This window comes from Macaca fascicularis, chromosome 1, assembly GCF_037993035.2.
Source record: "Macaca fascicularis isolate 582-1 chromosome 1, T2T-MFA8v1.1".
NCBI lineage: Eukaryota > Metazoa > Chordata > Mammalia > Primates > Cercopithecidae > Macaca > Macaca fascicularis.
In genome coordinates, this window is record NC_088375.1 from 215,773,557 (window position 1) to 215,797,930 (window position 24,374).

The window sequence follows — 24,374 nt, forward strand, 5'->3', positions numbered from 1 at the left end:
CACTTCCCTTTCCCCAGGTTAGGGAGGAAATGAAACGGACACATCTCAATATGTGTGTGTTGGGGAATTGTCTTGAGGAAGGTACCTTGGTTTATGGATCCAGGATACTGGGTGGGTGGCCCCCTAACCTCGGACAGGACCCATATGCAATCTGCAACTCAGGACACTTTGAGACACACCTGATCCCCGAACAGAAGGGCCTTGCTCTGAGGGCCATCCTGCGTAGTTCCTGTCACCTAGAAGCCAGGCATGGGCCCACTTCCCGTTCACACAGCACTGAGCAAATGGATGTCCAAGGTTGCAATGGAGCTTGACCTCATCTGTAAGGATGGCAAGGACCCCAGAAGGGGTACCCTGGAATCACCCTTGGAGGGTGCATGTTCAAAATCTGGAGTCAGTGCACCTGGGCTGCGGCTTAGAGATTCTGGGTTTAAGAAGTCCTCCAGCGATTCTGCTCCATCTGGTGCACTTTGAGAAAGGCTGGGTTGGAGATGGCATCTCCTGCCACACCCAAACTCTTCTCCCTGATCCCAAGCTGAGTCAGGGATGCTTTAGGCACATGATCACAGCCGATCATGTTCCACCTTTGTCTGCAGAATCAAGTCCAAATTACCTGAGGCTAGGCCTCAAGTTACTCCAAGAACTGCCCTCCCAACCTTATCTCCTGCCTCCTGACCCATGTCTTCAGTCATTTCAGGTCTCCAGGCTTTTGCACGTGCTATCTCTTCCCCTAGAAGTGTCCTGCTCCCCTTCAAGGGCCTGGTCATGAAAATAAGAAGACTCACTTCTAAATTGCCCTTTCAAAGATGTCCCGTGAGAGCTGGCTGGATAAGGCCTGCCACCTTCCCCTCTCCCCTCCCCCACATACCTGAAGAACGCTACCACCATCCTCTGCGACCAGTGTCCTTGAAACACACTCTCCCGACTCTGGGTTGTGCATTTCTTATTCTCCAGGTCTAAACACACCTAGAGGTTCAGCAAATGTTGAGAGAGAGAAAGAGAGAGAGGCAGAGAGAAGGACAGAGTGAAGAAGACAGGAAATAGGGGCGAGGAAAGGAGAAAGGGGGTAAAGAGACAGAAGAGGAAGGAAAGGAGAAAGGAGGAAGAGGGGATAGCTTCGAGCTCGAACAGTCCAGGGTTGAGGAGAAAAGCACTCCGGAACAGACCTGCCCAATGCCTACCAGTCTGGAACTCAAGTGATTTAGCTTTGTAGTGCTCATCTGAAAAGTAGGGGAATAATGCAATACCCACCACCTAGGCTGACTGCAGAGTTAAATGAGACAATCCAGGCCAAGCGATTACAAGGGTGCCTGGCACAGGCACTCAACACCAACAGCCCAAAATGACTATTCTGTGTTCTCGCTGTAGGCCCTCCAGCGTCCAGGCACACAGGTGCCTTCAGTAAGCCTTGATCAGACATGACCTGTGACCCTGGCCCAGGACCTCTCACACTTTCAGACTCAGACTCTCCATGCACACGTTTGGAAACCTACCCTAAGCACGGCGTGGGAGGAGGCAGTGTGGGTACTCGTCCCTGCAGACCTGGGGAGAATGTGGGGGGAGAAGCGTCCTGGCTCGGGGCTACCACCCACTCCAGGCCTCGGCGTCCTCGGCCACAGCTCCCTCCTGGTGACTCAGACCGGTGCGGGCCGCCTGTTTGGAGGGATAATGATAGGACAGCTGCTGGGGCCAGCGCCGCGAGGGCCCCTCGCCCGGCCGGCCCGGGAAAAACGAAGCAGCCATCAGATGCCAAGGGGCCGGTCGGCCGGGACAGGAGGTGAAAGGGGACCCGGCCCCCAGCTCCTGGCCAGGCCAGCTCGAGAGGCCGCGCTGGTCGCCCTTGAGGTGGGGGGCCACAGGGCTGCGGATTCCCAAGAGCCACCCAGTCCCGGCCCGGAGCCTCGCCCCAGGATGTCGCGCCACAAGGAGGGCGCAGGAGCCCGGACAGTCCAGCGGCCGGAGGAGAGGGCTGGAAGGACGTGGCAGGGAAGCCCAGGAGCCCCGACCCCCAACCGTGGAGTTTGACACCTGTCCCCGGGCCGGCTCACCACGTCCAGATCCGCCGCCAGGGCCCAGCTTCTGGGTCAGGGCCCGCCGGGTCAGCTGACCGCGCGCCGCCGCCCGGCCCCGGGAACCGCAGGACCCGCCCCCACGCCGCTTGCGGGGCGGACCCGGCCTGGAGGCGCCCCTGGGGCCGCGCCTGGTGTCCCCGCCCCCAACCACCTCCGCGCTCCGCCCCGGCGTGGGCGGGGCCCTCCGGCTCCCAACGCGCAGGCGCCGCTGCTATGCTGAGCGCCGCGTCTCGCGTAGTCTCCCGCGCCGCCGTGCACTGCGCGCTTAGTTCCCCGCCGCCCGAGGCCCGCGCGCTGGCCATGTCCCGGCCACCGCCACCGCGGGTCGCCACGGTGCTGGGCACCATGGAGATGGGGCGCCGCATGGACGCGCCCGCCAGCGCCGCGGCCGTGCGCGCCTTTCTGGAGCGCGGCCACACCGAACTGGACACGGCCTTCATGTACAGCGACGGCCAGTCCGAGACCATCCTGGGCGGCCTGGGGCTCGGGCTGGGCGGCGGTGACTGCAGAGGTAACAGTGGCCCCTAATTCTCCCCATGCATCGTGCAGAGCTGAGCCCGTCCCCAGCCGTGCACCACCCCGCCCGGGCCCGGCCGCGGGCAGCACCGACGGCTTCGCCCCTCGCCCCACCCACGTCCACCCCGCAGCTCTGGGAACCCCGGGACAACTGGACAGTGCTTTGCCCTGACTCCTTTCCCCCACTCTCCTTCCACTGGGAGTTGCAGCGCGAGAGTCCCCCCCTAGCCTGGTGTGGCCCATCGCTTCCCACCTCCACTGATGCCCCCGCCTCCAAACCTGCCAGGTGCCCATAACCGGTCTCCACCCAGGCTCTCCCCCTTTTCTCTACCCCTTCGTTGCCATCATCACCCATGCGCTCTCTGGGCAGCCTTTTCTCATCCTGGCCTTTTTCTTAACCGCTAGACTTTGCCCTGTTCAGCTGGCAGTACCTCTGCCTGTCTCAGGGAGAACTGTGGCGATGCCTCAGGCTGGCTGGGAGAGTAGGGGTGTTTGGGAGTGCAGACGCGTGAGGGGTAGGGACTTTCCACTCTATGCCAAGCTTTGACATGGATCACAGGAGAGAAAGTAACTCCAGCCCTCCACAGGGAGTTCAGAGTCTAATGGGGAAGACTGAAATAACGATTGCTGGAGAGCCCAGAAGAGAGAGTACTTTGGGGAGCTGCAGGCCAGGGAGAGGCACTAGGGAAGGCTCAGCAAATGCTGGATGGAGCTTGGCCTTAAAGGCTCAGTGGTAGGTTGGAGAACAGGAGAAAGGAGCATTAGAGTGTATGCAAAGACTTGGTTTGGAAATGCAGTGTGTGTGATGTGTGAAAGGAAGGCCAGTGGGCAGGTGGGGCTTGAGCGGAGGATGGAGGGGACTGTTCCTTGTGAGCCTGGTGCCCTTGATAGCCCTTGGGAGGGTGCCTGGCACGCAGTGAGGACCCAGGGAACATGGGCTGTTACCCTTACCATGCTTCACCCACTGGACTATCCTGAGGCTTCTGCTGCTCACCCCTGAGGAGAGGCTCTCTCTGCGCCCACCTTAGAGTCGTAGCGTGTGGTGGGTGGGGTTGGGGGAAGAGGGCGAATGTGAATCTCAGGCCCACGCGCTTTCTAGTTCACCTGGCTGCACGTTGTTGTTATTATTTGAGATGGAATCTTGCTCTGTCACCCAGGGTGGAGTGCAATGGCACGATCTCAGCTCACTGCAACCTCTGTGTTAGCCTCCCAAGTAACTGGGATTACGGGTACACGCCACCACGCCCAGCTAATTTTTGTATTTTTAGTAGAGATGAGGTTTCACCATATTGGCCAGGCTGGTTTCCAACTCCTGACCTCAAGTGATCTGCCCACCTCAGCCTCCCAAAGTGCTGGGATTATAGGTGTGAGCCACCGTGCCCAGCCAGGTTACATATTATTAATAATGAAGATTTTGTTCCTGAGTTGGTTTTTCTTCTCCAGCCCTTCCCCACTTCCATCTTTGAGGCCAGGAGCTCACTGGACCAAAGTCCTCAAGCCAGGCCTGAGGCAAAGTTCATGCCAAGAATGCCTGCAGGGCTGTGGGGAAATGGAGAAAATCTGGATGAGGAACTGTGGAACTTGTTCTCTTCCTTATCCCAGCTGATCTCATGACACCCCTCTGAGCTACTGAGCTGAGTTTGCCAAGTGTGAAAAGTGCAGAATCCATCCACCCACCAATCCAGACAGCTGGAGTTCTTTGTTTTGTTTTGTTTTGTTTTTTGTTTTTTGAGACAGAGTCTCACTCTCTCACCCGGGCTGGAGTACAATGGCACAATTTGGACTCACTACAACCTCTGCCTCCCGGGTTCAAGTGATTCTCCTGCCTCAGCCTCCCAAGTAGCTGGGGTTACAGGCACGTGCCACCACACCTGGCTAATTTTTGTATTTTTAGTAGAGATGGGGTTTCACCATGTTGGCCAGGCTGGTCTCGAACTCCTGACCTTAGGTGATCCACCCATCTCAGCCTCCCAAAGTGCTGGTATTACAGGCGTGAGCTACCTTTCCTGGCCCAGCTGGGGTTCTTTTTCAATTTATATTTTTATAGAGGGAGGGCCTTGCTACATTGCCCAGGATTATCTCAAACTCTTGGGCCTCCCTACTCAGCCTCCCAAAGTACTCCCAAACTAGGTTTACAGACTTGAGCCACTATACCTGGACCAACAGCTGGGGTTCTTTCTAGGTGAAAGATTAGTGGAAAATTAACTCATTTCCAAGCTGCTTGGATGCAGAACACTGTTGTCATAGCGATGTGTCTCTACAGTAGTTGGATGTATGCTCATGCTTCTGTGAGTCGGGAAGGGGAGGGGAGAATTATAATTACATTCTGCTCAGTTTGCCTTCTAAGCTTGCAAATTGATCTCTACCACTAGGCCACATTCATGTGACTGCTTCGCTTTCCTAAATTCTTCCAGGCCTGCCCCCTTGACTTCTTTCTCTATACTGCAGCCAAGTGTGAACACAGGTGACCGGTTCGCACCCTGACAAAAGCTGGAATGATCAAGTTCAGATTCAGTGGGATGGTATTTAAGAACTTTTGGGATCAGGTCTGTCCCTGTGTCTTGTCCTATGTCCCACTGCTCCTTGCTCTGGAATGTATGCTCCTATAACTTAGACTTGAAGGTTTGGAGCCTCACATACTGGGTTGTTTTTTTTTTTTTTTTTTTTTTTTTTTTTGCCTCTTTGACTTTGCATGGGTTCCTATGCTCTGGAATGTACTTCCTGCTCCTCCTCGTTGGCTGGGACTCTGGGGATGATCCCCTAGAGAAAGCCTTCCCTGGAGTCTCCAAGTTGGCTTCATGCATCTCATGTGGGCTCCTTGGCACGGTGTGCCTTTCCCTCCTGTGCTTACCATATTGTACCGTCATCCTCTAGGGCTCCAGGAGGGCAGAGACCCATTGTGTTCAGCTCCTCTCTGCATACTCAGTCTCTAGTGCAAGGCCTTGCACAGCCAGTAGGTTGGCGACTAATGATAGTTATTCTAATAGGTGAATATTGAGAACTCACATATATGACATTATTTAATCCCCAGGACCTCCCAATGAGGACAGTTTGATTATTATCACCCCATTTTTACAGACCATACAATTGAGGCCAAGAGAATATTAGTAATTTAGCTAGGGTTACATAAGTTGGCAAATGGCTTCAGTAGGTCACTTAACCATTCCATTCTCTCTCCAAGTGAAAATTGCCACCAAGGCCAACCCTTGGGATGGAAAATCACTAAAGCCTGACAGTCTCCGGTCCCAGCTGGAGACGTCACTGAAGCGGCTGCAGTGTCCCCGAGTGGACCTCTTCTACCTACATGCACCTGACCACAGCACTCCAGTGGAAGAGACACTGCGCGCCTGCCACCAGCTGCACCAGGAGGTGAGGGGGCCCTCCGGACTCCAAAGGTGGGCTCCTGCCCCTTTCTTTATCCTGATCCTACTCATGACAGCAGAGGTACCAGGGCGGTCCCAGGGTGGAGCAGGGAACAGCCCCATTCCCCGGGGCCCCACCCTGGCCTCCCCTTCCTGGTCTGGGCTGCACTGGGTTCTGACTGCTGCCTCACCCCTGCAGGGCAAGTTCGTGGAGCTTGGCCTCTCCAACTATGCCGCCTGGGAAGTGGCCGAGATCTGTACCCTCTGCAAGAGCAATGGCTGGATCGTGCCCACTGTGTACCAGGTGAGGGCCGGGGCTGCAGAGGCCAAGGTCTCGAGGACTCCTGCTCATCTTGGGCTATCTTTGCCCCTCCGACTGCCCCCTGTGCCCTCTGCATAGCAGCCACTCCCCTGCTGAAAGCCTGCAGATGGCTCCCAGGTACCCTCAGGATGCCATTGAAGCTCCTCAGCCAGGCCACTGGGCGTCTGCTTCCTTACTGCCGGCCTGTGCACCTTGGACCCCTCCTTCCCCACCTCCTTTCGTACTTCAGCCTGGAACACATTTCCCCTGCCCTCCTCCCTGGGAGAAGCACTCGGGCCTTACATAGAGGTCTCCTCCTCTGGAAGCCTTTCTAGACAGCCCCACAGGAGTCTCCAGTCTCCAAACCTCATCTTCATGCATTCAGCGAGTACTTTCCAGCTCCTTGTTTGATCGTAGAACCTAACTTTATTGTAATTAACTGCCTTCCTGTCTATTTTTTTAAACTTGAGTAAACATCTCCTGGAGGCAGGGATTTTGTGACACCTACTTGTGGTTGTAACCAGTGTCCAGCATGGAGTTGATACACCAGATATCTGTGGAAAGATATCATTCCACTTCAATTTTCTGTCCTTGGACCCAACACCCTCCCCCCATCCCCTGCTAACAGTAGTCATGTTAGAAGATTGCTGAAGTCCTGGGCTAGTGTTGCTTTAGAGTTTTAAAAGTGGAAGGCAACAGTTCCTTCTCTTGACATGTCCACCCTCTCCCCGGGGTCTCTCTCCCTGCAGGGCATGTACAACGCCACCACCCGGCAGGTGGAAACGGAGCTCCTCCCCTGCCTCAGGCACTTTGGACTGAGGTTCTATGCCTACAACCCTCTGGCTGGTACGTGGAGCATTCCTGAGCCTGTCTCAGCCTATTCCTGACCCACAGATGCCCAGCCCAGGACCTGGGAAGCAGGGAGGGTTTGGCAAGGGGCTGGGCTGCGTCCTTCAGCCCTCCTGGGTCCCTGCCCTTCCCCTAGACCAGAGCCCTGAGGGATGTGGCAGCTTCTGGGGCACTCTGGGCCTGGGGGCTGATCGCTGCCTTCTCGCAGGGGGCCTGCTGACTGGCAAGTACAAGTATGAGGACAAGGACGGGAAACAGCCTGTGGGCCGCTTCTTTGGGAATAGCTGGGCTGAGACCTACAGGAATCGGTGAGCTGGGGTTGGGCTTGGTGAGGATGGCTGGGGTGGGGTCAGCTCTGTGTGGAATGAAGTCCTGGACTGCTCCTGAGGTAAGCCCTTCCCTTGCTGTTTGCACGTGCTCCCCTGCATTCCTTCAGGAATTCCCAAACCCTCTGTGCGTGTTCTTGTTGTCTTGGGACCTCCGGGAGGAAATGAGGCTCCCTGGATGTTGGGGTCTTGAAGTCGTTGCTCTTTTCTGAGCAATCACCTGTTGGGAAGGAAGGAGCGAGCCCAGGATGGGCCAGGCATGGTGGCTCACACCTGTAATCCCAGCACTTTGCGACACCGAAGTGGGAGGATTGCTTGAGCTCATGAGTTCAAGACCAGCCTGGGCAACATGGTCTCTACAAAAAAAAAAAAAAAAAAAGGCAAAAAATTAGCCAGGCATGGTGGTACACACCTGTAGCCCCAGCTACTCAGGAGGCTGGGGCAGGAGGATTACTTGCGCCTAAGAGGTTGAGGCCGCAGTGAACCATGATCATGCCACTGCACTCCAGTGTAGGCGACAGTAAGACCATGTGTCAAAAAAAAAAAAAAAAAAAAAAAAAGCCCAGGAGGGAGTCCTGCCCCATCTGAGCAGGCTTCATGTCCCTAGGGGAAAGTCAGAGCAGGTTCCTGAGTCCTCAGGAATAAAGATTCATTGAGGTCTCTGTCGAGGGGCCCGGCATCCTGGGTAGTTCTGACGCCCAGCAAAGTGGGAGACCTATGACTAGAGAGGATACCCTCCCCTCAGGGCTGCAGGGTGTGGGGTGGGGCAGTGGCCCTGGATGGCTCTTTGGTTGTGGCTCCCAGTGTGATCCCCATGGTAGTGACCCCTGTGCCACTGTCCCCCCTGCACAGCTTCTGGAAGGAGCACCACTTCCAGGCCATTGCCCTGGTGGAGAAGGCCCTGCAGGCCGCATATGGCACCAGTGTCCCCAGCATGACCTCGGCCGCCCTCCGGTGGATGTACCACCACTCACAGCTGCAGGTAACCAGCGACCCTGGGCGCTCAGCTCCTTCCCTTCCAGGGGAACCTTTAGGTGAAGCCCAAAGCATTCTCAATTCCTCTGAAATTTCTCTTTCTTCCAGTTCTCATAAACACTCTTCCCACTGGTCTTTGATGGTATCTGAGTGGAGGCTTTGTAGTGAGGGCTTCATTACAGGGATCTTCTTATTCCTTAGGCTTCATGGAGTATGATTATCCCAGTGTTATAGATGAGAAACCCGAGGTTCACCCAGCTATTAAAGTGGCAGACATTTTAACACAGGTTTAACTAAAGCCCACCTATCTCACCCTTTAGGTTTCCCTCTCTTGATGCCTCCTGTCTTCCTGGTTAAAACTTATTTCCTGACTGGTGGCAGCGGCTCACACATGTAGGCCAGCACTTTGGGAGGCCAAGATGGGAGGATTGCTTGAGCTCAGGCATTTGAGTCTAGCCTGGGCAAGAAAGTGGGACCCTATCTCTACAAGAAATCAAAAACATTAGCCAGGTGTGATGGCTTGCTCCTATGTTCCCAGCTACTCTGGAGGCTGGGATGGGAAGATGACTTGAGGCTGGGAGGTCAAGACTGCAGTGAGCTGAGATCACACCACTGCACTTTAGCCCGGGTGACAAAGCAAGACCCTGTCTAAAAAAACAAGCAAACAACGACGAAAATAACAGCAACAAACTTACCTCCAGCTTCAGCGTTCCATGTTGCATAGTGTCTGGCATGTATCCGGTAGATGTTCAGCATGTGGGAGCTGTGTTTTACATAAGTTTTCTCTCATTCCAATGCTGAAAACAGAGAAAAAGATTGAATGTCGTGCCCATGTCTACAGCACATATACTAAAATTGGAATGATACAGAGAAGATTAGCATGGCCCCTGCACAAGGATGACACGCAAATTTGTGAAGCGTTCCATATTTTTCCGCTGCCACCACCGCACTGCACCACCTCCCATCCCCTTTTTTGTACAAAACACAAGGAAAAATGTTTTTGTTTAAAAAAAAAAAAAAAAGATTGAATGTCAAAACAAGCTTAACTTAGCCTGCTTTTTTATTTTTTTGAGACAGGGTCTCACTCTGTCACCCAGGCTGTAGAACAGTGGCGCACTCATAGCTCGCAGCAGCCACAACCTCCTGGGCTCAAGTGATCCTTCTGCCTCAGCCTCCCTGGTAGCTGGGCCGAGGCATGCACCACCACCACTGGTTCATTTTGTTTTGTTGTGTTTTGTAGAGACAGAGTCTCTCTCTGTTGCCCAGGCTGGTCTTGAACACTTTGGCTCAAGTATTCTTCCCACCTCGACCTCCCAAAGTGCTGGGATTATAGGCATGAGCCACTGTGCCCAGCCAACTTAGCTATTTTTACACAGCTGCTGGGGGGCAGAACTGGGCTGTGAATGTAGGTCTGTCTGGAAGCGTCGTGTGGCAGTAGGGGAAAGGATACAGGTTTCAAGTCACATGGGTACAGCTATCCAAGGCACCTTACGTCCTTCTGGACATACGGGATAGAAATATAAACAGAGACCCCAAATCTCAGCAGGGAGGTGGCTGGGAGGGCTGTGAGTGGAGTCGCTGTGTAGCAGAAGAGGGTTGAAGTCTGGCTGTCTCCCTTGCAGGGTGCCCATGGGGACACGGTCATCCTGGGCATGTCCAGCCTGGAGCAGCTGGAGCAGAACTTGGCAGCAACGGAGGAAGGGCCCCTGGAGCCGGCTGTCGTGGACGCCTTTAATCAAGCCTGGCATTTGGTTGCTCACGAATGTCCCAACTACTTCCGCTAGGCCCATCGTGGCTCAGGCTGCCCAAGGCTCTTCTGTCACCTCTTTTGTTCTCTCACACTGACCAGTCTTGGCCTTAAGCTGACTCAGCAGTGTCTTTCTGGATTGTCTAGATCCATGCATTATTTTTCTAGTTCCTGCCTTGCTCCCTGTTTACTTTACACTGTGAAAGGCGGGGGTGAGTCCCACTTGAGCACTCCCTGTTGAATAAAGCAGGCACTTGACCTGGCTGTCGCCCAGGTCTTGAGTGAACCCCAAAAACTTGTTTTCTCTGCTGCTGACACCTTGTTTCCATCCTACCTGGGGACTGAGAAAGGGCAGAACCATGGGTTGGAGTCTTCAGAGGACAGGGGTAGTGGGAGGGCCTCAGAAGCACACTGCCCTCCCAGGGTCTCCGCGGTCTCCCCTGGTCTGAATACTCACCTGACCTCTCAACACTGAGGTGCCTCACTCTTCTACGCACGATAGAAAAGAGGGTTGTACACCTGCGTACCTTTGCTCTAATTCAGAATTGCCTCAATACATTCTTAGGAATGAAACAACTGGGGCAAAGAAACTACCATTAGAGTCACTACCAAGCAGACCGCTTCCCAGGATCTGTGGAACATCTTGAACGCTCTCAGTCTCAGCCGCCTCTTGTCTTAACTAAAGCCTCTTGTCTTTTCACTCATAAAGTTCTCAGCCCGGGCTCTGGGCCTCTATTCGGCGTGGGGATATAGGCAGCCACGGTCCCCATTTCCCTTAGAAACCCCTATTCCAAACAGGAGGCACCAAGGCTGAGAAGAAGAATCCTCCGTTCAGTGGTTGCTGAACCTGCTGCATTCCCAGTGCAGCGAAATCCCTCCAGCCATGGGCAGGGCAGCAGGCAGCACTTGGAGCAGCTTCTTGAAGCGATGCAAGAGGCCTAACCTGGAAATTTACTTTTTCTTTTTTATTTATTATTTGTTCTTGAGACAGGCTCTCGCTCTGTCGCCTACACTGGAGTACAGTGGCATGATCACTGCTCACAGCAATTTTGACCTCCGGGGCTCAAGGGATCCTCCCACCTCAGCCTCCCAAGAAGGTTTTATTTTTTTGTGTGTGGAGTGGAGGTCTCCCTATGTTGTCACCATCTTTTCTCTTTACCCATAACAAAACAGATGCTCACCCATGTGGAGGAGCGTATCAGTTATCTTTGCACAACAAACCACATTAATAAGTTGCTTGGGCCGGGCGCGGTGGCTCAAGCCTGTAATCCCAGCACTTTGGGAGGCCGAGACGGGCGGATCACTAGGTCAGGAGATCGAGACCATCCTGGCGAACACGGTGAAACCCCATCTCTACTAAAAAATACAAAAAAATAGCCGGGCGAGGCGGCGGGCGCCTGTAGTCCCAGCTACTCGGGAGGCTGAGGCAGGAGAATGGCGTAAACCCGGGGGGCGGAGCTTGCAGTGAGCTGAGATCCGGCCACTGCACTCCAGCCCGGGCGACAGAGCCAGACTCTGTCTCAAAAAAAAAAAAAAAAAAAAAATAAGTTGCTTGAAAAGATAAAATCCAAGGCTGGCACAGTGGCTCATGACTATAATCCCAGCATGTTGGGAGCCCAAGGCAGGTGGATCACTTGAGCTCAGGAGTTTGAGACCAGCCTGGGCAACATGGTGAAATTCCGTCTCTACCAAAAATACAAAAAATTAATCTGCGTGTGGTGGCACATACCTGTGGTCCCAGCTACTCCAGAGGCTAAGGTGGGAGGATCGCCTGGGCTCTGGAAACAGAGGTTGCAGTGAGCCAAGATCATGCTGTTACACTCTAACCTGGGTGACACAATCAGACCCCATCTCAAAAAAAAAAAAAAAAAATCCTTCTTATTGATGAAAAGATTTGATATAATTCCTCTTACTCCCAGCTGGCTTTTTCTTAATACTGAAATTGAGTAATCCTAAAGCTCATACGGAAATTCATAGGACCCAGGAGAACCAAAACAGTCTTGAAAAACACATAGTTGGAGGACTCACACTTTCTGATTTCAAAACTTACTGCAAAGCTACAGTAATAAAGACAGTGGTTCTGGCATAAGAATAGAGCAACTGAACAAAACTGAGAGTCCAGAAATAAATGACTGATTTTAGAGTTGAGTGACAACTCAATAGGGACAGTCAATAGGGAAAAGAATCATCTTCACCAATATCCAGATGTCCTCCTGCAAAAGAATGAAGTTGGACCCCTTCCCCGTACCATAAACAAAAAATTAACTCAAATGAATCACCTTCTAAATGTATAAGGTAAACTATAAAACTCTTAGAAGAAAATATTTGAGTAAGTGTGACTTTGGATTAGGCAGTGGTTTCTTAGATGTTGACACCAAAAGCACACGTGACAAAAGAAAAAGTCAACACCATCAAAGTTTAAAGTATTCATGCTTCAGAGAACACTATCAAGAAAGTGAAAAGACAACCCACAGAATGGGATGGTATTTTGCAAATCACATATCTGTTAAGGAACTTGTGGCTAGAATAGATACAGGACTCTTACAAAGTAATAAAAGAGAAAACCCACCCAGGTGTAGTGGCTCACGCCTGTAATCCCAACACTTTGGGAGGCCAGGCGGACAGATCACTTGAGCCCAGGAGTTCAAGACCAGCTTGGGCAGCATGGCAAGACCCTGTCTCTACAAAAAGTACCAAAACAATTAGTCGGGTATGGTGGCGGGCACCTGTGATCCCAGCCAATCGAGAGGCAGAGGTGGGAGGATCTCTCGGGCCCAGGAGGTGGAGGCTGCAGTGAGCCAAGATCACACCACTGCACTCTAGCCTGGGCAACAGAGCAAGACCTGTCTCAAAAAAAAAAAAAAAGAAAAAAGAAAAGAAAAGAAATCCCAATTAAACAATGGGCAAATGATTGGAATAGACCTTTTCCAGAGGTTATACAGGTGGTCAGTAACTACATGGAAAGCTGCTTAAAATCAGTACTTATCAGGGAAAAGCAAATCAAAACCCCTTCAAATCCACTAAGCACTAGGATGATCAGAGTCAATAAAATACAGAAAATAACAAGTGTTGAGGGTTTGGAGAAATGGGAGCCTTAGGACACTGCCATTGCGACTGTAAAACAGTGCAACCATTTTGGAAAACATTCTGGCAGTTTTTTTTAAAAGATAAGCATCTATATGACCCAGAAATTTCACTCCCTAGGTATACCTAGAAGAAATGAGGCCGGGCGCGGTGTCTCACGTCTGTAATCCCAGCACTTTGGGAGGCTGAGATGTGCAGATCACCTGAGGTCAGGAGTTCAAGACCAGCCTGGCCAACATGGTGAAACCCCATCTCTACTAAAAATACAAAACTTAGCCAGGCATGGTGGCACATGCCTGTAATCCCAGCTACTTGGGAGGCTGAGGCAGGAGAAGTGCTTGAACCTGGGAGACAGAGGTTGCAGTGAGCCGAGATCTCGCCACAGCATGCCAGCCTGGGCCACAGAGCGAGACTCTGTCTTGAAAAAAAAAAGAAAAAGAAATATATGTCCTTATTAAAAATTACATGAATGTTATAGCAGCATTATTCATAATAGCCAGAAAGTGGAAACTGCCCAAATGTCAATCAGTAGATGAATGGATAAACAAAATATCTGTATGTACAATGGAACATTTTTCAAAAAAAAAAAAGGAATTAAGTACGAAACATCTACAATATGGATGAACCTTAAAAGCATGTTAAGTGAAAGAAGCCCATCACAAAAGGCCTCATATTGTATGATTCCATTTATATGAAGTATCTGGAATAAGCAAATCTATTAGACACAGAAAATAGATGAGTGGTTGCCTAGGACTGAAGGGGTTTGGGAGGAAATGGAGATTCACTGCTACTGAGTACAGAGTTTCTTTTGGGGAGGTGATAAAGATGTTCTGAAATTGTGGTGGTTGTACAATTCTGAATACACTAAACACCATTAAATTATACACTTTAAGTGGGTCAATTGTATATAGTGCCTCAATTATGTGTAATAAAACAATCAATTAGCTCAGAAATCTGTTTGGGCAGGGCTCAGCAGGGAAGCCTCATCTGTTCCTCAGTGTCTGAGAGGTGATCTAGCAGCTGGAGGCTAGCGTCGCCTGAGGACATTCACTCAAGCATGTGGCAGTTCCTACTGAGGGCCAGCTGGAATATCAGCTGCTGTCATCAACCAGCACACACGTGGCCTCTGCATGTGGCTTCCAAGGGAGCACATCCCAAGCAAACTAGGCAGAAGCCGTGTGGCCTTTTATATCCCAGCCTCAGAAGTCCATAGCATCACTCTTGTGTCCTGGGAGGAGAGTCAAAGATACCTGTGCAAAGAGCATGTGAGAGAATGGAGTGGTCATCTTTGGAAAATAAACTCTAACATTTGGAGCAACAGTCCTGAGTAGTGGAGAAGGTGAGTCCCGGGACCTGCCAGGAGACTGTGTCTTGAGTATCCCCATCAGAGATGCATTTTCTGCTATGTCACATCCCATCTGTTAGAATCTTCCGGCTACTATATTTCAAACATAGTTGATGGTCTCTTGAATTCAGCTATTGCATATATAAAGAGATTCTTGAAGACACCATGTTGTACACCTTAAATAGATATTTATAATTTTTATTTGTTAATTTAAAAATAAATAAATGAGGCCAGGCACAGTGGGTCACGACTGTAATCCCAGCACTTTGGGAGGCCAAGGCAGGTGGATCACGAGGTCAGGAGTTCAAGACCAGCCTGGCCAATATGGTGAAACCCCATCTCTACTAAAAATACAAAAATTAGCCAGGCGTGGTGGCATGCGCCTGTAATCCCAACTACTCAGGAGGCTGAGGCAGAATTGCTTGAACCCGAGAGGCTGAGGTTGCAGTGAGGTGAGCTGAGATTGCACCACTGCACTCCAGCCTGGGCAACAGAGTAAGATTCTGTCTCAAAAAAAAGTAATAAATAAATAAGTGAGAGGGAACAAAAAAGTCTACAGAAGCAGAACTGGATCTGGAGAGCATCTCATGTATTTAATCATCCTCAAACTCGGGAAGCTGCTCTGTGCTGTATGAAAGACTGAAGAAGGAGGTGGCATCGATTTTTTATTTTAACATTTTGTCTTCTCTTACTGTTTTTCCTTAGGTGAGAAAACTATACCCTTTCATGCCTGTGCTTTCTAAATTTTGAGACTGATACAGACCCACAGAGGCCACACCTAAAATTAAATTATCGTTAGTGCTAAAACTTAATTGACTGTGTATATAACTGTGCAATTGCTGTTACTGATATAACTGTTTGGGGTTCATTCAACAGACTACAGAAGCAAAGTCTTGGATTTAACACACAAACTAATGAGATACTGCTCTATACACGAATTTTAAAAACACTGTCATGTGGTTTAGTGTAGTTAATGTCATGCTTATGTCATATAACATAGCATATTAGAGTTCTCTAGATGGACAGAACAGGATATATGTATATAAGAAAGGGAGTTTATTGGCCGGGTGTGGTGGCTCACGCCTGTAATCCCAGCACTTTGGGAGGCCGAGGCAGGTGTATTACCTGAGGTCAGCAGTTCAAGACCAGCCTGACCAACGTGGTGAAACCCCATCCTACTAAAAAATACAAAAATTAGCCAGGCATGTTGGCAGGTGCCTGTAATCCCAACTATGCGGGAGGCTGAGACTGTATCGCTTGAACCTGGGGGGCGGAGGTTGCAGTGAGCCGAGATTGTGCCACTGCACTCCAGCCTGGGCAACAGAGTGAGACTCTGTTTCAAAAAACAAACAAAATGAGGAGGTAGTTTATTAAGGAGAATTGACTCACACATTCACAAGGTCAAGTCCCATGATAGACCGTCTGCAAGTTGAGGAAGAAGGAAGCCAGTGGTGGATCAGCCTGAGTCCCAAAACCTCAAAAGTAGGGAAGCCAACAGTGCAGCCTTCAGTCTGTGGCCAAAGGCCCAAGAGCCCCCAACAAATGAATGGTGTAAGTGCAAGAGTCCAAAAGCTGAAGAACTTGGAGTCTCATGTTCAAGAGCAGGACGCACCCAGCACAGGAGAAAGATGAAAGCTGGAAGACTCAGCAAGTCGGCTCTTCCATCTTCTCTTGCCTGCTTTATTCTAGCTGGGCTGGCAGGTGATTAGATGGTACCCACCCAGATTGAGGGGGTCTGCCTCTCCCAGTCCACTGACTGAAATGTTAATCTCCTCTGGCAACCCTCTCACAGACACACCAGGAACAGTAATTTGTATCCTTCAATCCTATCATGTTGATGCTCAATATTAACCATTACACATTGGTTCAAGTTCTTTCTTCAGTCACAAGAGTAACACAGGTAGAAGAGACAAATGAATAAGTGCCAAGTCTTGCTGCAGAGTTTCCTTCATAAGTTTTGTTTGCAACTGGCCATTTCTTTTCTAAGGTCACTTTGTTCATCAGTAAGATGAACTCTGATTCTTTTCTAGGTCCTCCAAACTCCATAGGAATTGCTCATTTCAGTTTAATTTGTTTCGCTTTCTCTCTCTCTGAACCATTCTAGCTTGTAGACAACTCTTTTGTTGCTCTCGAAAAGTTTCAGCTAGTTTTTGTTCCTCTTGTTCCTCAGCCTTCCCCATGTGTGTTCCAGTCTTGAAACCAAGTGAGAAACTGCTTAGAATATTTGTAATGAAGTTTCTGCCTTTCCTCTTGTGTTTTCAAAACATGTTCAATTCTCTTCTTAGGGGTGTGGATAAAAGCATTCTTATACGCTTGTAATCTCAGCACTTTGGGAGGCCAAGATGGGCGGATCACGAGGTCAGGAGTTCAAGACCAGAGTGCCCAACACGGTGAAATCCCATCCCTACTAAAAATAAAAAAGAAATTAGCTGGGCATGGTGGCGGCACCTGTAATCCCAGCTAGTCGGAAGGCTGAGGCAGAATTCCTTGAACCCAGGAGGCAGAGGTTGCAGTGAGCCAAGATCACGCCACTGCACTCCAGCTCTGGGCGACAGAGCAAGACTCTGTCTCGGGAAAAAAAAAAAAAAAAAAAAGCATTCGTATACATTCTAGCCTTTTTCTCTTTCCAGCGAAATCCTGTTTAATATCAGCTCCACTTGTAACTTCTGTACATCATCCCACACATCTTCCTCATCTGTTTCTACAAAATGCTTTCTTTCTCCATGCTCATCAGTTCCTGAATGCTTTCCTCCCAGCTCATTTCCTGGGCTGTCATAACCTGGGCCTCCGCTGCCTTGGCAGCCTTCACGATGCACTCCCTGTCCACAGGCTCCACGGCTGGCTGTCCTGGAACTCCTGAACCTTGTGAGTGCAATGATGCACTGGAAGTGCTGGAAGAAGGTGGAGATGTGTGTGGTCTACAGGCTCAGGCATCTGGAGGCCAGTGGGCACATTGGACACTCCCTGTGATCTAAGAACTTATTTAGGCAGATAGTGAGGGTAAGGAAGTCCTCAGGTAAGGTTTCCTTTTTTTTTTTTTTTTTTTTTGAGACGGAGTCTTGCTCTGTCGCCCAGGCTGGAGTGCAGTGGCCGAATCTCAGCTCACTGCAAGCTCCGCCTCCCGGGTTCACGCCATTCTCCTGCCTCAGCCTCCCGAGTAGCTAGGACTACAGGCGCCCGCCACCTCGCCTGGCTAGTTTTTTTGTATTTTTTAGTAGAGACGGGGTTTCACTGCGTTAGCCAGGATGGTCTCCATCTCCTGACCTCGTGATCCACCCGTCTCGGCCTCCCAAAGTGCAGGGATTATAGGCTTCAGCCACCGCGCCCGGCCAGGTTTTCCTTTTAATGAAAAGCAGCCCCCGAATCGTTTCTTTCCTAACAAAGTGCAGCCTGTAAAATCAAGCTGCAGACATAGATAAGCAAGCTGGAAGCTTGCAGGGGTGAATGCTGGCAGCTCTGCTAATAGGAAAAGGCCCCTTGGAGGCTAGGCATGTTCAAAGTGATGGCTCTATCTTCCGTTTTTCATTATCAACCACATGTACAGAAAGGAGCAGGCAACGTGGCGCCGGCCAGGTAGAGAAGCCATTTGTGGCTAGGTGCGGTGGCACATGCCTGTAATCCCAACACTTTGGGAGGCCCAGGCAGGCAGATCACCTGAGGTCAGAAGTTCAAGACCAGCCTGGCCAACGGGTTGAAACTGTGTCTCTACTAAAAATACAAAAATCAGCTGGGCATAGTGGCAGGCGCCTGTAATCCCAGCTACTCAGGAGGCTGAGGCAGAAGAATCTCTTGAACTTGGGAGGTGGAGGTTGCAGTGAGCCGAGATCACACCACTGCACTCCAGCCTGGGAAATAGGAGTGAAACTCCATCTCAAAAAAAAAAAAAAAAAAGATCCATTTGCATAATAGAAGATAAGGGTGGGGCAGGGAGCTTCTTTCTGCACTATGTAAACTTCGTACCTCACACCTGTTCCAACCAATCTTTGGGCCCTGTGTAAATCAGACACTGCCTCCTCATGCCTGTCCTTGTGCATGCTGCTGCAGGTCGGAAGACCCACTCAGGTGCCCCTCTCTCTGCCGGAGAGAGAGCTATTCTCTTTTTCTTTTGCCTATTAAACCTCTGCTCTTAACCTCACTTCACATGTGTTCGTGTTTGACCTCCTTGGCATGAGGCAACGAACTTTGGGTGTTACCCAGATGAATGACACTGCTTCATTTTGGGGCCCCAGGTGGGATCAAGGTGTCATCATCAGAACAGTGAGGACAGGAGTGGACCTCAACCCTGTCTGTTCATTCCAAGGTTCTTGGCCTCCATTTTAAAATCAAATCAAATAGTGGGCCCCCTTCAGCTATTTAAACCTGATTAGTGTGACTGGCAGCCTTACAAGACTTGGGGGACAGGCTTGCTGAGGAGAACATTCTGAAGCACTGGGAATTTTTACAGTTCAAGGAAGTAATCCTGTTAGGCAAGATCGGGAAATGCCATAGTAACTGAGGTAGAGCTCAAGGCAATGCCATTTTTGTGATTTTCTAGGAACGGTGGGTGTTCCCCTCCTCCCCCCGCAGTGAGGTCTCTCTCTGCCCTTGGGCTGGAGAGCACATGACATTTATAGGTCAACAGCACCACCCAGTGGCATAGGAATCCTCTCCATGAAGCACATTGTCAGCCCTTTCCCAAAACACTCTAACTTCCCAATTCTCCTCCCTTTTGGCACCCCTCTGCTAGACACCAGCCTTTATGCTACTTCCATAAATGGGAAAACTCTGCCTTCAACAATAAGGAGGAAAATGTCCTCCAAAACCAAATTTTAGTCTCAATACTGTCCCATAAGCAGGAAAATAGCCATTTGGTTCCTATCTTTCTTTTAAGGCACCTATTCTGCTTCTAATTAAAATAGTACTTAAATAGTAAGGATAATTTAAGTCCAGAAGTTAACTGGAACCATAATACTTTAGCATGGGTCATAATAGCAGGATATAGAGCTCAAACCAGCACACTTCCTCCATTATGGAGGGAAATGCAACAGTTGCCCAAATGCAACTGTTACATAGCCTCTCCCAAGATCCATTTTTCGGGGAGCCACACAGGTCACACAAGTCTTAGAAGTCAAAAGGAAATCACAAGTGCAGGACTAGAGTCACATGGGTAAGCACGACTAACCCCAGTCACTTAGTTCCTCTGGTTCCATGGCAGGGGGTCACACCTGCAACCATGGGGACACATTTAACAAGATGCTGGGACCCAGGAACCAAGGAGGGAAAACAGTAGGGGTGGCGCCCTCACTGTCTTCCCCTTCCCTTCCTCTGGAGTGCATTCTGAAGCACTGGGACTCCTTTGACCCTGAAACTTTGAAGAAAAAGCAGCTCATTTTCTTTTGCACAAGAGCATGGCCTTCTTACTAGACTTTTGCAAACATTGCACAATTGACTCAGCTCTTTCAGCAGTCATATCAGACAGGCCCAAAGGGAATGATTCCTCAAAACTAGAGAAACAAACCCCCAGGAAACCCTCAAATTCAACTTCCAGATGCCCTGGCCCTTCCTTGCTTTCATATTGTCACCTTCCCCAATTCTTCCACCCAAACTCCCAGACTTTTCTATGGTATTTTTCCTTCCTTCATTCATGATTTAAGATGGCTCCTATCTCTTCTTCTATAATGTTCCTCCAAACTGGGAGAAGTTAATTTCCCCAAACCTTAAAATGATTGGCTTAGAGTTGAGCTTGGAGAACAGAACCCAGAAGCCTGACATGCTGTCAAAAGCATTAAAAATTTTTATTTTTATTTTTATTTATTTATTTTTTTCGAGACAGAGTCTCGCTTTATTGTCCAGGCTGGAATGCAGTGGTGCAATCTCGACTCACTGCAGCCTCCACCTCCCCAGTTCAGGTGATTCTCCTGCCACACACAGCCTCCTGAGTAGCTGGGACTATAGGCACGGCATACCCAGCTTGCTCCATCAACACTGAACATTAGTGATTGAGTTGTTGCCACTACTGGCACTTTTTGACTTTGTGTTTTGTTAATGTCTTCTTTTCAATTTCCATTCAGACAAATGCTGAAACTCCATGTTTTCACCTGGCCAGAGGTACTCCTTTCACTGAGTTATGGAAAATTCCCCTGGATTTTTTGGTTAATGGGTAGAGAAACACTAGCACAATAATATTTGCCAATATTCCATTATAAGAATGAAATTCAGTAGCAGATTCTGATAGTAGCCTCCATGGAATAAAATGCTGTCATTGCATACCATCGAAGACAGCTGAACAAAATGAACAGGTCTTGAATGAGGAGAAAATCCAAGCCATATCTCTCAAGTAATCTTTGTGTGGGGATATTTTTGCAGTTTCTAAAGATATTCCACAAATCATATAAAACAAATTAGTGGCTCATAGCCCACAGTCATGAAGGACAAATCCTAACATCATGAGGCTTGCAGACAGCATATTCTGCACCTGGAAATTTTATTACATGTTTTGTACCAAGTTATAAGACAAACATCAAAATGTGAAAGGAGCCTCCTACAGCAAAAAGCTTTGTAAGTGGTCCAGGTAGTAGTAAATCCAAGTCTGCTTTCAGGTCCTCTGTCTCATTCAGACCCCTAAAGTCTTACAGATATCTGTAATAATCACTTAACTAATTGGCGGCTAAGGCATTTTGACACTGGTGGCATTTACTGTTCCCTAAACTTTGAACTTGAAATTCTTGCTGCTAATCAGTGCATGCCCTTCTGGCTAATTTATTACTAGATACTAGTAGAGAGAGATTGTCTCATTTAAGAAGTTCTGACTTTCTGACCCAGCATTCCCATCCTTAATAAGTTCTTTCTGAATCAATACCACATGAATGAGGCCCAAAAAAGAGATACTGTAATGTGATTTTAGAATAAAGTAGACTTCAGAACAAAGAAAATTATCAGAAACAGAGAAGGACATTATATAATGAGGGGAAAAAAGTCAATCCACTAAGAAGGCATAGCAATCTTAAATGTGTAAGCACCAAACAGAGCTCCCAAAATATGTCAGGCAAAAACTGGTGGACTGGAAAGCAGAAAGAGAAAAGTTCATATTATAGTTGAACTTTAACACCCCCCTCTTAACAACTGATAGAACAACTGCCCGGAATTAGCAATGATATAGAAGAACTCAAAGAAGCCATCAACATCAAGGCCTAATCAGCATTTATAGGACACATGGCCCAACAACAACAGTATCTTGACTGTATCAATGCAACCAGGTTGTGATATATTATAGTTCTGAAAGATGTTACTACTGGGGAAAAGTGGGTGTATTAGTCCGTTTTCACACTGCTGATAAAGACATACCCAAGACTGGGCAAGCTACAAAAGAAAGAGGTTTAATTGGACTTATGGTTCCACACAGCTGGGGAAGCCTCACAATCATGGCAGAAGGCAAGGAGGAACAAGTCACGTCTTACATGGATGGCAGCAAGCAAAAAGAGCTTGTGCAGGAAAACTCCCCTTTATAATAACCATCAAATCTCATGAGACTCACTATCATGAGAACAGCACGGGAAACATCTACCCCCATGATTCCATTACCTCCTACTGGGTCCCTCTCACAACACGTGGAAATTCAAGATGAGATTTGGATGGGGACAAAGCCAAACCATATCACTGGGGAAAGGGTACAAGGATCTCTCTGTATTATTTCTTACACCTGCACGTGACTCCAACATTATCTCAAACATTTTAAAGCTTATTTTAAAAACCAAACAACTGTACTTTCCATTTAAATGTAGGCTGACTGCAGTCCTGGTGATTCAGAAGGCTGACTTGGAAGGATCGCTTGAGTCCAGGAGTCTGAGGCTGCAGTGATCTATATTCCTGCCACTGAACTCCTGCCTGGACAACAGAGAAGAACTTATCTCTTAAATATTTTATTTTATTTTTATTATTTTATTTTATGAGATTGAGTCTCGCTCTGTCACCCAGGCTGGAGTGCAGTGGCACAATCTTGGCTCACTGCAACCTCTGTCTCCTGGGTTCAAGTGATTCTCCTGCCTCTGCTTTGCGAGTGTCTGGGACTACAGGCGCGCACCACCACACCTGATTTTTTTGTATTTTTAGTAGACACGGTGTTTCACCATGTTGGCATGTTGGCCTGGCTGGTCTCGAGTACCTGACCTCAAGTGACCTCAAGTGATCCTTCTGCCTTGGCCTCTCAAAATGGTGAGATTACAGGCGTGAGCCACTGCATCTGGCCAATTTTTTTTTCTTATTAAAGAAACTTTTAATTAAAAATTCTAGCTGGGTGTGGTGGCACATGACTGTGATCCCAGCTACTTGAGGGGCTGAGGTGGGAGGATCACTTGAGCCTGGGAAGTGGAGGCTGCACTGAGCCATGTTTCTGCCACTGCACTCCAGCCTGGGTAACACAGCAAGACACTGTCTCAAGAAAAAAACAAAATTAAAAATAAAAATAATAGGCCGGGTGCAGTGGCTCACGCCTGTAATCCCAGCACTTTGGAAGGCCGAGGCGGGTGGATCACGAGGTCAGGAGATCGAGACCATCCTGGATAACAGTGAAACCCCGTCTCTACTAAAAATACAAAAAATTAGCCGGGCGTGGTGGCAGGCGCCTGTAATCCCAGCTACTCAGGAGGCTGAGGCAGGAGAATGGTGTGAACCCAGGAGGCAAAGCTTGCAGTGAGCTGAGATCACGCCACTGCACTCCAGCCTGGGCGACAGAGCAAGACTCCATCTCAAAAAAATAAATAAATAAAAATGAAATAAAAAAATAAAAATAAAAATAACAGAGGTTGTACCTATAAATCTTACAGTCCTAAGATCTGTTTTGAGGATGTACAAAATATATCGAGGATGTACAAAACATAGTCCCAGAGTTTAAAACTCTATTTTGGTGATTCAGGCAAAGATCATCAATAGATGAAACCATAAGATGAGGTTAGGTGTGTTGGCTCACACCTGTAGTCCCAGCATTTTGAGAGACCAAGATGGGTAGATCGTTTGAAGCCAGGAGTTTCAGCCATATTGAGACTTTGCCTCTAAAAACAAAGAAACCATAGGATGAAAGGTTTAATGAGGAGCTCTTCAGTGGAGGAAGCAGGCTAACCCCACATGAACCCACTGTTCGATCTCAGCATAAGATTTAGGTGGGGACACAGCCAAACCCTATCACTGGGGAAAGTTTATAAGAATCTCTCTGTATTGTTTCTTACACCTGCATGTAAGAAATCGTCTCAGCATTACTGCTGTGTGTGCTTCCCTTATGTGATGTATTAGGAAGTACACACACCACTGAAAATGTATTCTTACCAAAAAAATAATAATATTAAAACAACTAAAACTAAACAAAACAAAACAGAAAAACAAGCTGAACCAGAAGATGATCTAGCCTTTAGCACTAAATTCCATTTGACAAGAATTATGAGGGAAGACAGGAACAAGTTAGAGAAAAACACGACTTATGCAAATAGAACACGAGACATTCAATAGCCCAAATGATGGGTTTCTGGAACAAGCCAATATATGAAAAGGGTGGAGAGATGGGTAGGATGGCTGATACTTAAAATAGATACAGAAATACAATATATCACGTTTTAATCCTAACTCGAACCAACTGAAACATACATTTCTTTAAACACTCAGGGATATTTGAATATGCACCTGGTGGGCCGGGCGTGGTGGCTTGCACCTGTAATCCCAGCACTTTGGGGGGCCAAGGTGGGCAGATCACGAGGTCAGGAGATCAAGACCATCCTGGCCAACATGGTGAAACCCTGTCTCTACTGAAACACACACAAAAAATTAGCTGG

At 48.9% G+C, this 24,374-nt stretch overlaps 2 protein-coding genes and 1 non-coding gene across 37 annotated transcripts in view; 2 read left to right on the plus strand and 1 right to left on the minus strand.

The window, feature by feature from the left end:
* The window catches only part of SLC66A1 (solute carrier family 66 member 1), a 46,541-nt gene that overhangs the window by 15,244 nt on the left and 6,923 nt on the right, over positions 1 to 24,374 (minus strand). For 13 of the 34 annotated variants that reach the window (XR_012425153.1, XR_012425149.1, XR_012425124.1 and 10 more), the window contains exons 1-2: positions 2,049 to 2,119; positions 1,494 to 1,653 (exon numbers count right to left, since the gene is read on the minus strand). Coding sequence is in view for 7 of the 34 variants with exons in the window: in XM_045387013.3 (XP_045242948.2) it covers positions 869 to 940 (72 nt within the window). In the remaining 27 variants the exon portion in view is untranslated. Of the gene's footprint in view, positions 1 to 868; positions 967 to 1,493; positions 1,654 to 2,028; positions 2,120 to 9,096; positions 9,199 to 24,374 lie in introns of those variants that run through there. The other 21 variants (XR_012425142.1, XR_012425135.1, XR_012425133.1 and 18 more) reach the window with 5 other exon arrangements.
* LOC102142158 (aflatoxin B1 aldehyde reductase member 2) lies at positions 2,280 to 10,443 on the plus strand. Of its 2 annotated transcripts, XM_005544587.3 has the most exons (7): positions 2,280 to 2,583; positions 5,770 to 5,957; positions 6,150 to 6,254; positions 7,001 to 7,097; positions 7,309 to 7,408; positions 8,279 to 8,408; positions 10,024 to 10,443. In XM_005544587.3, the coding sequence occupies exons 1-7, from the start codon at positions 2,286 to 2,288 to the stop codon at positions 10,183 to 10,185; spliced, it is 1,080 nt and encodes a 359-aa protein (XP_005544644.3). In that variant the 5' UTR covers positions 2,280 to 2,285; the 3' UTR covers positions 10,186 to 10,443. The 2 variants fall into 2 exon arrangements, with proteins under 2 accessions (XP_005544644.3, XP_005544645.3); XM_005544588.3 differs by lacking the exon at positions 8,279 to 8,408.
* On the plus strand, positions 9,227 to 9,333 carry LOC123570826 (U6 spliceosomal RNA). The gene has a single exon (XR_006695038.1). It is a non-coding gene; the product is annotated as a U6 spliceosomal RNA (small nuclear RNA).

Coding starts and splice junctions, on each gene's coding strand:
- LOC102142158 (XM_005544587.3), top strand. CDS start 2,286: ATGCTGAGCGCCGCGTCTCGCGTAGTCTCCCGCGCCGCCGTGCACTGC. Junction 6,255..7,000: donor TCGTGCCCACTGTGTACCAG/GTGAGGGCCGGG, acceptor CTCTCCCTGCAG/GGCATGTACAACGCCACCAC. Junction 7,409..8,278: donor GCTGAGACCTACAGGAATCG/GTGAGCTGGGGT, acceptor CCCCCTGCACAG/CTTCTGGAAGGAGCACCACT.